Source organism: Cavia porcellus, unplaced genomic scaffold, assembly GCF_034190915.1.
Source record: "Cavia porcellus strain 051 isolate PalLab524CR breed Dunkin Hartley unplaced genomic scaffold, mCavPor4.1 scaffold_9, whole genome shotgun sequence".
Classification (NCBI taxonomy): Eukaryota; Metazoa; Chordata; class Mammalia; order Rodentia; family Caviidae; genus Cavia; species Cavia porcellus.
In genome coordinates, this window is record NW_026947492.1 from 71871239 (window position 1) to 71886945 (window position 15707).

At 37.1% G+C, this 15707-nt stretch overlaps 1 protein-coding gene across 3 annotated transcripts in view; it reads left to right on the forward strand.

The window, feature by feature from the left end:
• Positions 1 to 6027: 6027 nt before the first annotated feature.
• Nlrp14 (NLR family pyrin domain containing 14) overlaps positions 6028 to 15707 on the forward strand; it is a 28304-nt gene continuing 18624 nt past the window's right edge. Inside the window, exons 1-5 of one of the 3 annotated variants that reach the window (XM_063256652.1) lie at positions 6184 to 6259; positions 8002 to 8166; positions 9188 to 9487; positions 10230 to 10289; positions 12480 to 14070. In XM_063256652.1, coding sequence (XP_063112722.1) covers positions 9205 to 9487; positions 10230 to 10289; positions 12480 to 14070 — 1934 coding nt within the window. In that variant the 5' untranslated portion in view covers positions 6184 to 6259; positions 8002 to 8166; positions 9188 to 9204. Of the gene's footprint in view, positions 6260 to 8001; positions 8167 to 9187; positions 9488 to 10229; positions 10290 to 12479; positions 14071 to 15707 lie in introns of all 3 variants that reach the window. The other 2 variants (XM_063256654.1, XM_063256653.1) reach the window with 2 other exon arrangements.

Sequence of the window (15707 nt, forward strand, 5' to 3'; positions counted from 1 at the left end):
TGTCCTTGTAAGAAGGCTTTGTTCTTCATACTAGCCCACAGTAGCAGTCTCTATTACTGTTCCCAGAAACACCCACTGCCCTTCACCCATTGTCCTTCACTCAGGTGTAACCTTGTAATGCAAGGCTCAGGTGCCTCTGTGGTTTTCTTTCCCTGTGAACAACAGGTCATCCAAGATCTCTGTTTTCCCCTATTTGTCTCTTATTCTTTCTTGCCACCTGTAACACTTGGCAGGAGACTAGAGACTCATGGCAGGGGTCCCCAATAACTGATACTGTGAAAGTGTCTCTAATAATACCCCACAAAAAATTATGAGAGAGGAAACAGAGAAACTCTTGATATAAAATAATCAAGCTGAAGTATAAAGAATGTGACAAATTATTAGCCATTACAGTAAATGTGAAAGGAATGACTTCTATAGAAAGAGAAATAGCCTGAATCAAGCACCAAAATCCAGACTGATCTTATTTACAAAATATGTAAGATGTTTTAAAAAGTATTAGGCAATCAAAAAAGACCAAAAACTTCAACTAATGAATATTAATAATGAAAGAATGAGTTTTACTTACTGATAAGAGGCACAGTTTATAAAGAATAGCATCAATTATGCTAAATATATACAGCAAAGACAAATTTAAGAACTTGATAAACGTAATCTGAGAAAACTCAATACATTTGTCTCAGAATTAATGTAAGAGCATTGAAAAGTAATAGATAAAAAGTATAATTAATATTATGGATTTGAAAATATATTTAAAAAGTATCTCTAGAATACAGATGATATTTTCACATCCACAAAACATTTACAAAAATTATCTGCTTTGTCATTCCTGTCCCTAGTTGGTTAAAGTATTTTTAATTGCCTCGAGAAAACAATCAAAGAAAATCCCCCACACCTTCCTACTGTTCGTAATGCATTCACACACCTACTTGCATCAGCATCCATTTAGTTTATTTTTTAGTGTAGGATAAAAAGCTGTGCTCCTAGTTAAGGAGCCTGCCTAGTTACTAGATTACACCTATTCCTGTCACATGCCAACCTAACTCTAAGAACACCTGTCTCCTGTAACATTCCTTTCCTCTCTACTAGATCTTCACCATCAATAATCAAGTGTGCTGTTCTCTTTAAAAAAAAAAAAAAAAAAAAACAATTTTGTTTAGGGCCTATTGAGGGCTGGGTCTTTGGGCTGCTATAACAAAATCACATAAACTCTGTGGTTTACACATAACAGAAACTTACCTCTCAGGGTTCTGGGGACGAAGTCCAAGTTTAAAACATTTACAGATTCTATCTGATGAAAACTCACTCCCGGGTTCATAAACAGCTAACTTCTCCTTGGATTCTCACATTGAACTTACTGAGCCCTCTTGATAAGGGCATTACTCTTGTGTGTTGTGATGTTTTGCAGTCTTTACGCCTTTCAGAGACTCCAGATCCTAATGCCATCACGTTGGGAGTTGGCTTTCAATATGTGACTTCTGGGGCAGATATATTTATTCTGTAGCAGTCCCATTTCCCTCACTGGCAACCATCTCATTTCTCTTCTTTTTAAGCCAAGCTTCTTGAAAAAAGTAGACTGGTATATCAAATTTTCCTCCTTTTAGTCTTCCTTGAACCTATTCCAATTAGATTTCTCCCCACCATTCCACTCAAATGAATTTTTAAAAATCATGAATAACCTCTATGCTGCTAAATTCAGTAGGTAGTTTCAGTCTTACCTTGTTCTGTCAGCAGTATTGGGTACAATTTATCTCTCTTGATATACTTTCTTCTCTTGGATGTTTAGACACAATATACTGGGTTTTCATTTCTAAACATTCATTTTCAGGCTCTTAAAAACACTTTTACTGCTCTTCCTAATATAGGGGAATGAAACTTCCAACCTACTATGTGTCCAGTATGAGTTCATGTTCTCTAAAATCAAAGAATGAATTTTAGGAACAATGGAGGTTAAGAGCAGAATATATTTATTGAGAGAAAGAAAGCTTCTGTCTGAGAGAAAGACAGAAGGAGACCCAAGTGGGTTGCCAGATTGTCTTTTCTAGGGACTTTTATAGAGTAAAGTTACAAAGCCAGGAAGGTCTAAAGAGGGGAAAACATGGAAATTCACAAGGCAAGCAGGCATGAGGCAGAACAGAACTATGGTCAACCAGTAAGATTAATTACTCAGTTAAAATTGATTAAATCAGGAACAAATGGGGAAGTGAGTCATGCAGCAAGGAGGCTTGCTTAAAGAATAGCGATTTCTCTTGCAGGGGTTTGGGATGCTGATTCCTGGCTTCCTCAGAGTGACAGAGGCCTATTTAGGATTTGGGTGTATTTGTTTGATCTTTTGTCTTGAGGTCTGGCCCACAGCAGAGGTGTCTGTCTCCCCCACATTTGCAAGGGATTTGGTCTTCTTGCACTGGCTCCTTCAAGAGCCCAGCCCTGTGTGTCTATAATATTTCTATCTAACTCAGTTTCCTGTCACATTCCCACCCTGTGTCTTCTAAACAGTAGTGCAGCCAGGTATGATGGCACATACCTATAATCCCAGCACTTGGGAGCTGAGGCAAGAGGGTTGTTGCAAGCTTGAGACCAGCCTGTGCTACAAACTGAGCTTAGAGCCAGCCTTAACTGCACAGTGAGACCCTGTCTCAAAAAAGACAAAAAAAAAAAAAAAAGAAAGAAAGAAAGAAACAGTAGAAGGGCTCAGGAATGAGACTTGGCATTTTTTCTTTCTTTTGTCATACTAGAAATCAAATCTGGGGACACTCTACAATTACTGAGCAACATCCCCAGTCTTTTTATTTACTTATCTTTTAAATTTTGAGACAGGATCTTGCTAAATTGCCCAGGAAACACTCAGATGTACAATCTTCCTGCCTTAGGCTTCTTCAGTGCTCAGATTAGAGGTATTTGCCTCTGTATCTGGTTTAAACGTTCATGTCATCTACTCTTCTCCCTTATCTTTAGATTCCATCTATAGGCTAGTAACTCCAAAGCTTGCATCTCCAGTTCAGACTTAAATTCTAGTTCTAGACTCCTTTGGAATCTTCAACATCTCAGATTTAGCATGTCCAAAAATGTGCTGAGACTCCTCTCAAACTTGCTTGTCTCACAATCTCCTCCATCTCACTTGTCCATTTTTCTACATCAGTATGTTGGACTCATTTTTGATTGCTTCTTTTTCTTCCTTTTTTAGATCCCTTATGTGCTCCATCAGCAGATTCTTGCAGTTCTACCCTAAATATCCACAGCAGGACCAATTTACACTTTCACTGCTAGGAGCCTTGCTCTGGCCATCATTTTATCTCACATGAAGTTAGTTACACTCTTTCAACTGGTCTACGTTTCTGGTCTACATTTACCATTGCCTTCCTCCCATGTACTCGATCACTATCCATAATGATTCTCTTAAAACATAATTATGATTATTAATTTGCTTGAAGCCCTTAATTGGCTTGCTAGTTTACAGTCAAAGCCAAAGTACTTGTAGTAACCTATATGGCCTTTTATAAACTCTCCTCATTTTTCTCATTTTCTCTCTGAGCTTTCAGATCTCATATTCTATTATTCTTCCTCTTCATCCCATGTTAGCCGTGCTGGCCTTGTTCTTTCAACTTACTATGCTCATTTGTACTGTATTCTTTTTACATTCATGATTTACTTAAATATATATAATCAGAAAATAGGTGAAATACTATAAATATGGATTCAATTTTTCTTATGGGACTGTGAGGAAACAGATGACTTCAAAGCTCAAGGGCATGTATGGACACCTGAGGACTTGACCGTGCTTGTCTAGCACAGGTGCACAATGGAATATAGTATGTAACCACGACTTGGCACAGGTAAACCTGCATGCACTATGTCAGAATGTAAACATGAGATAACAACTTGTATATGAAGTATACATTAAAGACACTGACAGCTCTTGCTCTTGTGCTCTCTGCTCTGCTCCATGCCTACTGTTGTTTCTGATGTCCTGCACATGTGCATTTTTTAACATTGGGACATCACCCATGAAAATCCCCCTTGCTGACCCCTCAAGCAGGTCAACAGGAACAATAAAATAAGATAGAGATTATATTTTCAACTTAGTATCTTATTAGATTAGTTTATGAGAAATAGTGTTTTTCTAGCTGCAGAAATGAGGCGTGATCTTTAAATGTTCTGAGACAGTTTTTTGTTTGTAGACATTTAGGAGACTAGCATTTTTATATTTATTGTCACTTTAAAATGAGAATGACCAAAAAGTTAAATTTTGCTACAAATGATAAGAAGCAAAGCAAAATTTTTTTAAATAATAGGGCAATAAGGAGCAAACCATGTTATTTCCATCAGGATTTGCTTTCAGTATAAGTTAAAACAAAATGATTACACTAAAATTACAGTATGATAATTAAGCATTTATGTAAAATTAATTATGGTCAGTTCTATCTAACTTTAAAAAAATTTAAAATTTCTAATTTACAAAAGTAAAGGTACAATTTCAGGGCCCTCAAACATCTAAAAGTTTCTTTAGTTTCTTTACCTGTTTCCTTAGGTTTCTTTTTTTTAATTTCAGAAACTAAATATTTTGAGTATCCAGTTTTATGGATATGTTAATGGTTTCAGACCAAAATTTTAAACATTTATATATTTAAAGTATTGTACATGCTTATATACAAGATATTCAACATAATAAATAATGGGCCAATAAGGAGCAAACCATGTTATTTTCAACAGCATTTGCTTTCAGTACGAGTTAAAACAAAAAGAAAAAAGATTGCACTAAAATTACAGTTTAAAACTTAAGCAGTTATGTAAAATTAATTAATATAGTAGGTTGGAATTAAACCAAAGGTAACAGTTTGCTTTTCTTTTTCTCTTGCACCATGCTGCTGATTATTCTTTGAGTTACTTTTTATACGAATCTTTACAGTTTGGGCTTCTGATTTCTGATCGGGAGTGATATTATTGGAAACTATATCAGCTGTGTTGGCAACTTTACATCAGCTTCATGCATTTACTTAATGCAATGAATACTGGCTCATACTTTTCCAATAAAGTTTAAAGTGCTCCACGAACATTCCATCTGGAAAAATACTGCCTGAAACAAGATGATCAACATTTCCAAATTCTCCCAAATCTTGCTATATAAATAGGAAAAGATGTTTTGAGTGATTCATACTGAGAAAAAGGAAGCCAGTAAGAGAGGCTGTATATTTATCTGTTTGGTATAGGGGTCTGTCATGAGAATTTCACGATTCTAATTCCTAAAACTACTGGTTCTGTTGGGATCTAAAATGACTTTGCAATTGCTATCCTCAGGATCAAAGCCATTTATTAACAATTCTCATCATCTGAGATTTGGATGAGGTTACATATTCATAAGTCAACATAGGGTTATGATGACCATCATCATTGATTTGATGCAAATTTTCAACTATGTCAAAATGACTCTGTACTGTAATTTCTTCTTGGAATGCTTCAGCTCCCAGATATCTGCATTGGTCACACTCTTTCTGCAAGTGTCACCATAGTGGTGTCTTTCCTTTCCACTTAAGGAGAAATAGGACCCATCCCTTACCCACTCTACCCCATTACTACCTCCCTTACTGTAGTTAATTTTTCTCCATAACAATTGTCACCTGATAAATATGATAATTTATCTGGATTCCTTCAGAAGAATGTAAGTTCTGTAGGGTTTATAGGTAGTGGAACAAGAATGTATATTTTGTTCACTGCCGAAAAGGGCTCAGAAAACTGCCAGACATGAAGTACAAGCCCAATAATTGTATAAATTATTGGGTGAATGAATAAAAGGATACTGCCTATTGGGAATCAACCTGCCTGAGAAAGGACAGTCAAAAACAGGATTCAATTCCCAGATTGCCTCCCTTCCCACACCCCATCACTGGTAATTATGAAAAGAAGAAAGTTGTGTGCCTACAGGTGTGCTGAACACAGAATTATCCATCCATCCTCCATCCACCCATCCATCCACAATGCCTTGGGAGAGTGAGTGGGAGGAGTAAACGATGGTCAGAGGCTTCCCGGTGCCTAGCCAGCCAATGCATGCTCAACTGCCCTGGCCCAGCCCACACAGCCCTCCTATTAAATTTGCCCACGAATAGGGGAGGAGAAAAAAGATGCCTTAAAGGCCAGAGGCCAACCTCCTCTCATTAAACTGTGAGTACCTGTGGGGCCTTTTCAAATATTTCTTTCTCTCTTTGGTGCGTAGCTTTTGGTGGTGGGGTTTAACCTGCATTACCGAGACCCACTAAGACCCAAGGTAAGGAGTGACGCTTCTTTTCATGGGTGTGTGACTAGGAGGGACTCCATGGGATGAGTCTGTGAAAACAAGGATATGGGCCCTGGGTCAAGGTTCAGAAGCAAGTGCAGATAGGATCCCACCAGGGGTGTGGGGTGACCTCTAGGGGATTGGCAGGATCCCACCAGGGATGGGGTGAAATCTAGGGGTTTGACTTGGTCAGCTCTGTGCTGGAGCGGGGATGTTCAGGTTGAGGGTCTGCTGTCACCAGGACATGCAGAAAACAGAAGTGGAGTTCATCCGTGGTAACTAGTACTCATTGTATGGAGACCAACGATCAATTTTGACTCACACAGAGGCCACTTCTTAATCCAACCAAGTTAGTGTTGTGAATAGTGCCGCTTTCACTGGCCTAATAAACTCAGTGGACTGCTCCACCCCTATCTGTCCTTCAGTCTGAGGCTATTCCTACAACCTGTGTTGTTTTTTCACTCTAGGCTTCCTCACAACAATTTTACCATCTGAAAATGAAATAAACCACCTAAAAAAAACCTTTGCAATCCCAAGTGTATCTCTTGCTTTCTCTTACTAGCAAAATTTTACAAATAGTAGTGCTATCCCTTTGACCCCAAAGTGACCCAAAATTGATCTCTGTGAAAGTTGCCAATGACTGCCAACAGCCTAATTCAAGTACAGTTTGATGACATTTGTTTATCTCTTTGGGATTTGACAAATGGGTGTAAGTAAAAAGACTATAAAACAAAAATTCCTTCAAGGAATATATTACTCTATCAGAAGTGTGGGTATCATGTAGTATGATTCAGACTCTTGTCTTGGCCCAAAGGGATACTGAAAAAGGAAAAATGAAAAAAGTGGGACTAAGAGTCAATGAGAGAGAAAATATCAAGATGTAAGGCATTGTTAAAGATAATTATGCAGTACTGTGGCACCTTGTAAGCCAGGTGTATACATTAACTTTAATCTTGGCAGAGGCAGGCTCTCTTGTTTCTGCTTACAGATATGAAAACTGAATCTCAAAATACCTGTATTTGAAACGTGGTGCTAGTTAGTATGAGCTATCAGTGATTATTAGTAAATATCAGACTGCAGTGGATTGAGGAAGTATAAGTAAAAGTAAGAAAGACTGAAGAAGTTTGACTATGAAGATTAGGGGTATACTGAGTAAAGGAAATGTTTATTAAAGACTAAATTCAGTCTGGGCATGTTTAAATGCTAATAGAAGGACCTAGAAGACAGAAGTTAAAATAGTGATCATTAATGTATCACTCAGGTCACAGCTGGAGGAATGAGCTCTAGGAAAGAAGAGAGCCCTGTTTGAGGAAAGAAAAAGCGATAGGATCATATGCAATAATATCTATAAACTTCTGGGGAGGACGTTGATGTGTTCTATACTTTTTTCTCACCATATTTTTTATGCCCTGGAGAAATTTAAGTGTGTATTTCATAGCTTTATTTTAGAACCTGATTCTGTCAGATTTTTCTGTAATCTGGAATATTTCTACAATGTACCTTAAACATAATCCTAAATTGCTAATAGTTCACCAATAACTTAGGAAACAGGCTTCATTTATTTTTGAGCTATTACACTTCCTATGTAAGAGGTTAAATTCTCCCTGTTTGTTTTCTGCCACCTGTTTTTTTCCAATGCTGTTAGCAAGAATAGGGGGACATATTTTGCAAAACTGGAAAGGACAGGGATTAAAGCAAGATTTAAAATGAATTCCATCTGTACCATTTACTAGATTTGTTCAAGCAAATCCCTGAAAAGATGAGTGTGAAGGTGCTGGGAAGAGTTTAGTGATTAAATGAAGGTGGTTTAAGTGATTTAATTGGATTCCTCAAACTGAATAAAAAGTCAACTCGTTGTGGTGGTGCACACCTGTAATCCCAGCACTCGAGAGGCTGAGGTAGGTGGTTTGCAGTGAGTTCAAGGTCAAGCTAGGCCACGTAGTATCTTCAAGGCTATCCTGAACTGCATGATGAGATCCCGTCTCAAACAAAAAGTCAGAATGGATCTTCAGACAGCTTGATAAACAATGGGAAACTGCAGATCTCGAAAGACTAGGGTTGGATGGTGTTTTCAGAACACTCAAAGTGGGAGGGCATGAAACTGTTCAGTTAGACGATTAGCAGGAAATGGGTTATGTGGAATTATAGGTTAGCTGAGAGTTTGAGTAGTTATTGCTGATCAAGCCTGAGGTAAGAACATCAGAGAAATGCTGTAGTACAATAAGGTAAGAGAATGCGGTTTTAGGTGAACTTTAGGATTGAACTTGCTGAGCATAGTGGACGAGTAAAAGTGGAGGAAGCTTTTGCTAGGAAGCTTTGCAACAGACCCTCAGTGACGATGTGTGAGTTTGTGGCCATTCTCAGAAGAAATTGTGCATTGCAATTCCATGTGTTTCAACAGTAGTAACATGTAGGTAAAGGGTTTAATTTACACTTTTACATTTGCATATACACTTTAGATTTACATGTACAATGTTATATTGGTTGAAATAACATGTTGGGTAAAGGAGAGAAAGGATAAAAAGAATAACCAAAACAACATCCGTTGTTATGTCAGCTGATGAGAACTTGATTGATATTGTAGTCCTCTGAAGTTGGCTTTGATATTGCCTCTTGGGAGAAGATTACACTGAGGTTCAGAGAGGTGAACTTTTACTTAAATTTTTATAGCTCCTAAGTTGTAGGCTGGGGAATAAATCCTGGGAAGATGGAAGAAACAAGACAGTATAGTGGTCTAAATTAAAAGAATATGTTATGGTAGAAAATATTTTACAGAAGACACTAAATCAGTTAAAGCCTATTAGAGTGGGCTGTAACTCTTGATTACTGATTTAATCTATATTTATATAGATTCTGTTTTTTAATTGTACTTTTTCATAAGTCCTATTTATTTCATTTTTAAAAATTGTTTTTCTTTAGTGCTTGACTCCCGATCCATGGACAAGATGGCAGATTCATCTTCTAATTTTTCTCTGCTACTGTATTTGGAGGAGCTAAACAATGAAGAATTAAATAAATTCAAGTTACTTCTAAATGAAAACATGGAACCTGGGCATTGCCAAATGCCCTGGACTGCATTGAAGGCGGCCAGCCCAAGGCAACTTGCTAACTTGATAAATAAATGCTATCCAGGAAAACAGGCCTGGAATGTGATTCTTGGACTCTTTGCCAAGCTGAACCTGAAGGATCTGTGTGAGAGAGTAAAAGTGGATACCAACTGTGAGTGATGTTAGGACAGATGTGGGGAGGAGGGAGAGGAAGTACATCCAGGAACTCATTGGAGTGATTCTGTGTGAGATTTAGGGATTAAATGATTGTGAGGGACACAGGTTCCATGGGGTTGTTACACATGGCAAGCTTGTTGAGTCACTGGAAGAATTTAGGAAAGAGTTTTGAGTGCAGTTATTCAGCATGGCTCCTTAACGGGGTTGGGAGTGTGTGTGTGTGTGTGTGTGTGTATACTTAAAATGATTGAAGACACTGAGTAATAGAAATCATCCTATATAGTATGCTTTTGCCTAACCACAAGGTCATAAATTACCCTATGATTAAATCATATTTGATATTCTAAAATGAGTAATGGGCTAAAAATTACTAAACAACAATCAAACCTGGCATGACTAAAAATACTAGATGTGATATTAGATGTTTAAAATTCCTTATTCATATACAAGACTTTAGAGCTACAAGTGTGTACCAGTTATCTCCTTTGAGGCCTACTATGTCTCCCTAAGGCCAGTAAAAGCAAGAAAATCGAGACCCATTTTGCAGGGTTGGGGTGTCGAGAGGTCTCCTACTCTAGAATTATTTGTACCACGTCACTTATCTGAAGCCAAGCTGACAGAGCTTGAGACTTTGGTCACAGAACTGGACCCTTGAGGAGAATGCTGGTCCCTGTACTGGTAGTCACCAAAGCTCATTGCTCTCTACAACTCTCATTTCCTGTTCTAACTTGTTACAGGGACAGACACCATGGGACCAGAGGTGGCTGAGGCTGGGGAGATGCAGGAGGCAGAGATGAGTGAGTAAACAGGCTCCCACATCCCCAGTATTTTATATTTTGAAACAACTGGAGGTTTACCTTTCAAGGAATCGTTGTTCAATACTTGTTAATTTTTGATACAATACCTGTGCCTATTTCCTGAATATCACTCAGAAAGAGTCAACAAAACTAGCTCTCTGGCAAAGTCTGAGTCAGATCCATAACAGTTCAGGGCCTCAAGAGTAGTATTTGGAAATGCCCAGTCCAAAGTTGGCAATCTGAATAAGGTATATTCACATTTATGTATTTCATGGACTAAAACTGGGTTGGTAGGGACCGCATGACGTTTTATATCTATTTCTTTCCTTTTAGAGTACACACTGTAATTGCGTTTCAGACGTGGTGATTGGCGCATATAAAGTATAATTTCTAGAATCAACTATTTTCAGTCCTAGTTCAACTCCAATTCCGTTTCCCTCATTTTGTTTTGAATCCTATAGTTGAGTTTGTATCTATGAATTACTGTAGAAAAACCAAGACAGGTGATAAACGATTATTTTTAACCCAGCAAAACTGCTTTCTAAAGGGCCACATTATTTCATTCAAGAAATAGAGGAAGCTAGGGATATACCTCAGTGGCACAGCAGCTGCTTCGCAAGCATGAAGTCATGAGGTCAATTCCCAGAACAACAACAAAAAATTGAGAATCATTTTCATTGCAAGCACTAATACAGATTGCTTGTTTTATGTGACAATAACCCTCTACTGTGACCTTAGTTTTTTATCTACTATGAGGATTTTTTTTTTCTTGTAGTACAGGAAAAAAAGTGAAAGCTATTTTTATGATTTAAAACCGAGGGGGCTCGGGATATAACTCAGTGCTTAAGTGTTTTCCTGGCAAGCACAAGATTGGGAGTTTGATTCCTGGCACCAAAAAAAAAAAAAAAAATTTAACCTAATGATTATTTTCTTAATATATACACATACATACAGGTAACACAAAAAATGAGAACAATGATTTACTGATGCTTCTCAGTGTACCAACACTACTCTAAATTATAATTTCATGGTAAGGTTGGATTTTTCACCTGGAAAATCATGAGTTTTTTGTCTCAAATGTTTTCGCTATGACTATATTTTTTTTAACTTAAGACATTTTGACATGTTCTTGCCAGCTTGAACCATCAGTGGTATATACACCAACTGGTTCAAACTGATCTAATCACTTTTATTTTTTTTTAATAAAATTAATATGAAGGTTCCCAGTTAAACAGTGAAGCATATACCAAGGGTGGTTCAAGCCACCTGGCAGCAAGACGTGCTACAGCCTTGTTAATGCATTAAAAATTTCAAATGTAAGATAATAGTATTCCATATATTAACTAGTGTTAACTTCCTATATTTTGAAATTCTATATCATTTCTATCTTTTGTTTTTAAATTTAAAAAATCTTTAAAAATTCAAATGTTACAGAAGTACATGAAGTGAATTTCTCATCATCTCCAGTTGCTTTGCCAATCTTGCTATTTGGAAATATGCACCAGTATTAACATTTAGGTGCACAGTCTATATACAGATTTGCAGTTATAAAGTTCATTCAGTTTTTCCAGGATAGGATTATATCATACATATTTTTGAGAATTGGTTTCTTTTTCAGCTATAATTTCTTGCAATTTGCATTTTTGTATTTGTACTTTATTCAAAGTTTCATAGTATTCAATTATGCTATTGTATTCCTTTACCTTTTTAATTCAACAAATATTTGATACCTGCATGCAAGGAAATATGATGGACTCTGGACAAATGATGAATTATTGATGTAGCCTCTACCCAAGCTCATCATTTCTATAAAACAAAGTAACAAAAGCTTGTGATATTTACTGTGAGTGAAAAAGTACATTGAGTTTTGAGACTATATGAAGGAAAGCATTACAGTTTGGAAAAGTGTCATTTAAATGGAAATTTAGAAGAAAAATGAGGAAACTAGGAAAAACTCAAACTGTATTTTCATCCTACTCAGATATTTGGGAATTTTTTAAAGATATGAAGCCTTTTGCTTCATTAATTACTAATTTGTTTTTCATTAATTCATTTCAAGTTTTACTTAAAGTAGATTTTTGTTCTGTAGATTTAGATTTGTCTTGGAGCCCTCCTATGTCACTATCATTGCTGCCTATACTATTTATATGAATAAGTCTGCATGTGTGTGTATTTTTCTAACTGACTTAGGTGCTAGAACAGAATACAGACGTCGAATAAAGGAAAAATTTCAAATCCTGAATAAGAACTCTTTGCTTGGAGAACCTTCAGATTTTCATCATGGAGCTTCTAAAGATGAGCAAAAGCTTCTGGAATGTTTGTTTGATGTGAAAGTCAAAGGTGGTGAGCCGCTCCGGACAGTGGTGCTTCGGGGAGCTGCTGGAGTTGGGAAAACAGCGTTGATGAGAAAGGCAATGTTACACTGGGCTGACGGAGGCCTCTATCAGCACAAGTTTACTTACGTTTTCTATCTCGGTGGGAAAGAAATTAGCCAGGTGAAGGAGAAAAGCTTTGCTCAGTTGATATCAAAGGACTGGCCTAGCACTGAAATCCCCATTGAAAAGATCCTGTCCCAGCCAAGTAATCTCCTTTTTATTATTGATAGTTTTGATGAACTGAACTTTGCCTTCGAGGAACCTGCATTTGCACTCTGTAGTGACTGGACCCAAGAACACCCTGTGTCCTTCCTCATAAGTAGTTTGCTGAGGAAAGTGATGCTCCCTGAATCATCTTTATTGGTGACAGTAAGACTCACAGCTTCTAACCGTCTTCAGCGTTTGTTCAGTCCGCGTTTGTTGAAAAATCAGTGTTATGTAGACCTAAAAGGAATGTGCCAGGATGAAAGAAAAGAGTATATTTATCATTTTTTTGAAGACAAGACCTGGGCGACGGATGTGTTCAATTCAATAAGAAGCAACGAGAGGCTTTTTAACATGTGCCATGTTCCCATGGTGTGCCGGCTCATCTGCACTTGTCTGAAGCAGCAAATAGAGAAGAATGATGATATCATGATGGTGTGCCAGACAACCACATCTGTGTTTGTATGCTGTATCTTTAGTTTATTCTCACTAGGAGAGAAATACATTTCTAATCTACCCAACAAAGCCCAGTTGAGAAGCATGTGCTACTTAGCGGCCAAAGGAGTATGGACTATGACACACGTGCTTTATAAGAACGACTTCAGGAAGCATGGGTTAACCACTTGTGATATCTCTGTTTTTCTAGACATGAATGTTCTTCAAAAGGACACAGACCATGAAAACTGCTATGTATTCACTCACCTACATATTCAGGAGTTTTTTGCAGCTATGTTCTATTTGCTAAAAAGTGCCTGGAGAGACAGAGAGCATTCCTCCCAGTCTTTTGAAGATTTAAAACTGTTACTTGAAGGGAATAGTGATTATGACCCCCATTTGACACAGCTAAAATACTTTTTGTTTGGCCTTTTGAATGAAGATCTATTAAAACAACTGGAGTTAATTTTGAAGTGTAATATATCTCTGAAGATAAAACAGGAGATACTTCAATGGGTGAAGGGGTTAGAAAATCGTGACACTTTTCCATCACAGATAGTGTTTCTGGACTTGTTTCACTATCTGTATGAGACTCAAGATGAAGCGTTTGTAGTCCAGGCAATGGAAAATTTCTCAAAGCTTGTCATTCATATTTTTATGGAAGTCCATTTGCGTGTGTCTTCATTCTGCCTTAAGCACTGCCGATGTCTGGAGACCTTTAAACTGATTATAGCTATAGTAAACTCAAACCCTGCAGCTGAAACTAGGTAAGTGTACTTTGTCACTTTTCTTGAAATGCCCTGTGAGAAATGAAGATGATTTTGTCACAGGGAGGAGTAACTTAGCTGGGGTTCCAGGATAGGACAACCCTTGAGAGCTGTTCTTCTGTAGTGAGGAGGCCAGGTACTTAAAAATCTTTATTGACCAGTTATGGTAGTGAGGACTAGAAAAATCTTGCCTGACATAGCTTTCGCCTCCTGAGGGTGATTCAAAGAAAGGGGCTGGATTGAGAGTTCTCAGCTGTAAACACTCCCGAAAACTCAAGGGAATTAATCTTTGATCCTTAAAAGGATGTAGTATATGGTGCAAACTTGCATACATTAGGATAAGTTTAAATTTTGCATTCATTAGGGTATGAGCAGCAATTCAAAACTTACACATTTAAGAGTAAGGGGCCAGAAACTTCTCAGTGAAACTGGTGTGTGTGGATCATCTGTCCTGTCTCCTTTCAGCCCACTGACCTAGTCTCCAATGTGCAAATGAAGGTGGGCACTGCTTTGTAGTTTATTACTGGCCTCAGCCGTTTAATATCTAATGACTATCAGGTTAAAGTGGGTGATGAATTTTTTTTTTTTTTTTTTTTTTGTACCAGGGATCAAACTCATGACCTCATGCTTGCCAGGCAGGCACTTATACCACTGAGCTAAATCCCTGGCCCAGGGATGAATATTTTTGAAAGAATGAATTTTATGTACACTTTATTGTTTTTATCTTATCCTCTTCAGGTTGGCTTCTTTGAGTCTATCCCATCTAAATCTAGACAAAGATTTCAAAATCTTTCAATGGACTTCAATTCCAGATTTAACTAAAACTAATTCTGGGATTTTTATATAATAACAGCTAGTGAACCAGAGTTCATACATTTAACTAATTTAATTTTGAAGACAATAGAATTGTATATCAGATAAATATCAATTTTTTTTAATTCCAAAACTGAGATTCAGAATGATTTACCTAGAAAATAAGTACGTAATTGTTGATTCAAGTAAGTTAACATTAGCTCAGTGTTTATCACATACCTGGCATACATAGTCTTCTAAATCCATGGACTGAGTCTGCTAGTCCTAAGAAGTAGGTGCCATGCCCTAATGAGTGAAAAATTTATTCTACTTGTGGGCAAAACCAATACATCTATAACTTGACTGAGACCATCTGATTATAAATCCTTGATCTTTCTCAACTTTGCCCAGGTTGTCCATTGCCATTACATGTAGCTGCAGAAGCATTTCTCACAAAAGAACATATTTCTTGCTTTCTGAACTGTGGGAGCAGAAATGTATGGTTCAAAGCATCCCAGACTCTTTCTTTTATTTTTTATTTAAAGAGAAAGAAGAAAAAAACAAAGCAGTATCAGGGTACAAATACAGAATTTCAAGAAAAAAATATACAGTAACAAATCACTAGTTAATAGGTTACACATTGTCATCTTAGAAAGTTGTCCAAATTATAAAATTAAAGCATATAAAGTGGACATTCATACAGTGAGATTGCAGACAGTTCTGTTCAATGATCCAACAAAAGCTCAGTAATACGGTTTTCCATCCTACACACTCATACATGTAATTATATCCCTTAGACCATCTTCCTTTCCTCTCTTTTTTACAATAACAATTACACTTTTTGG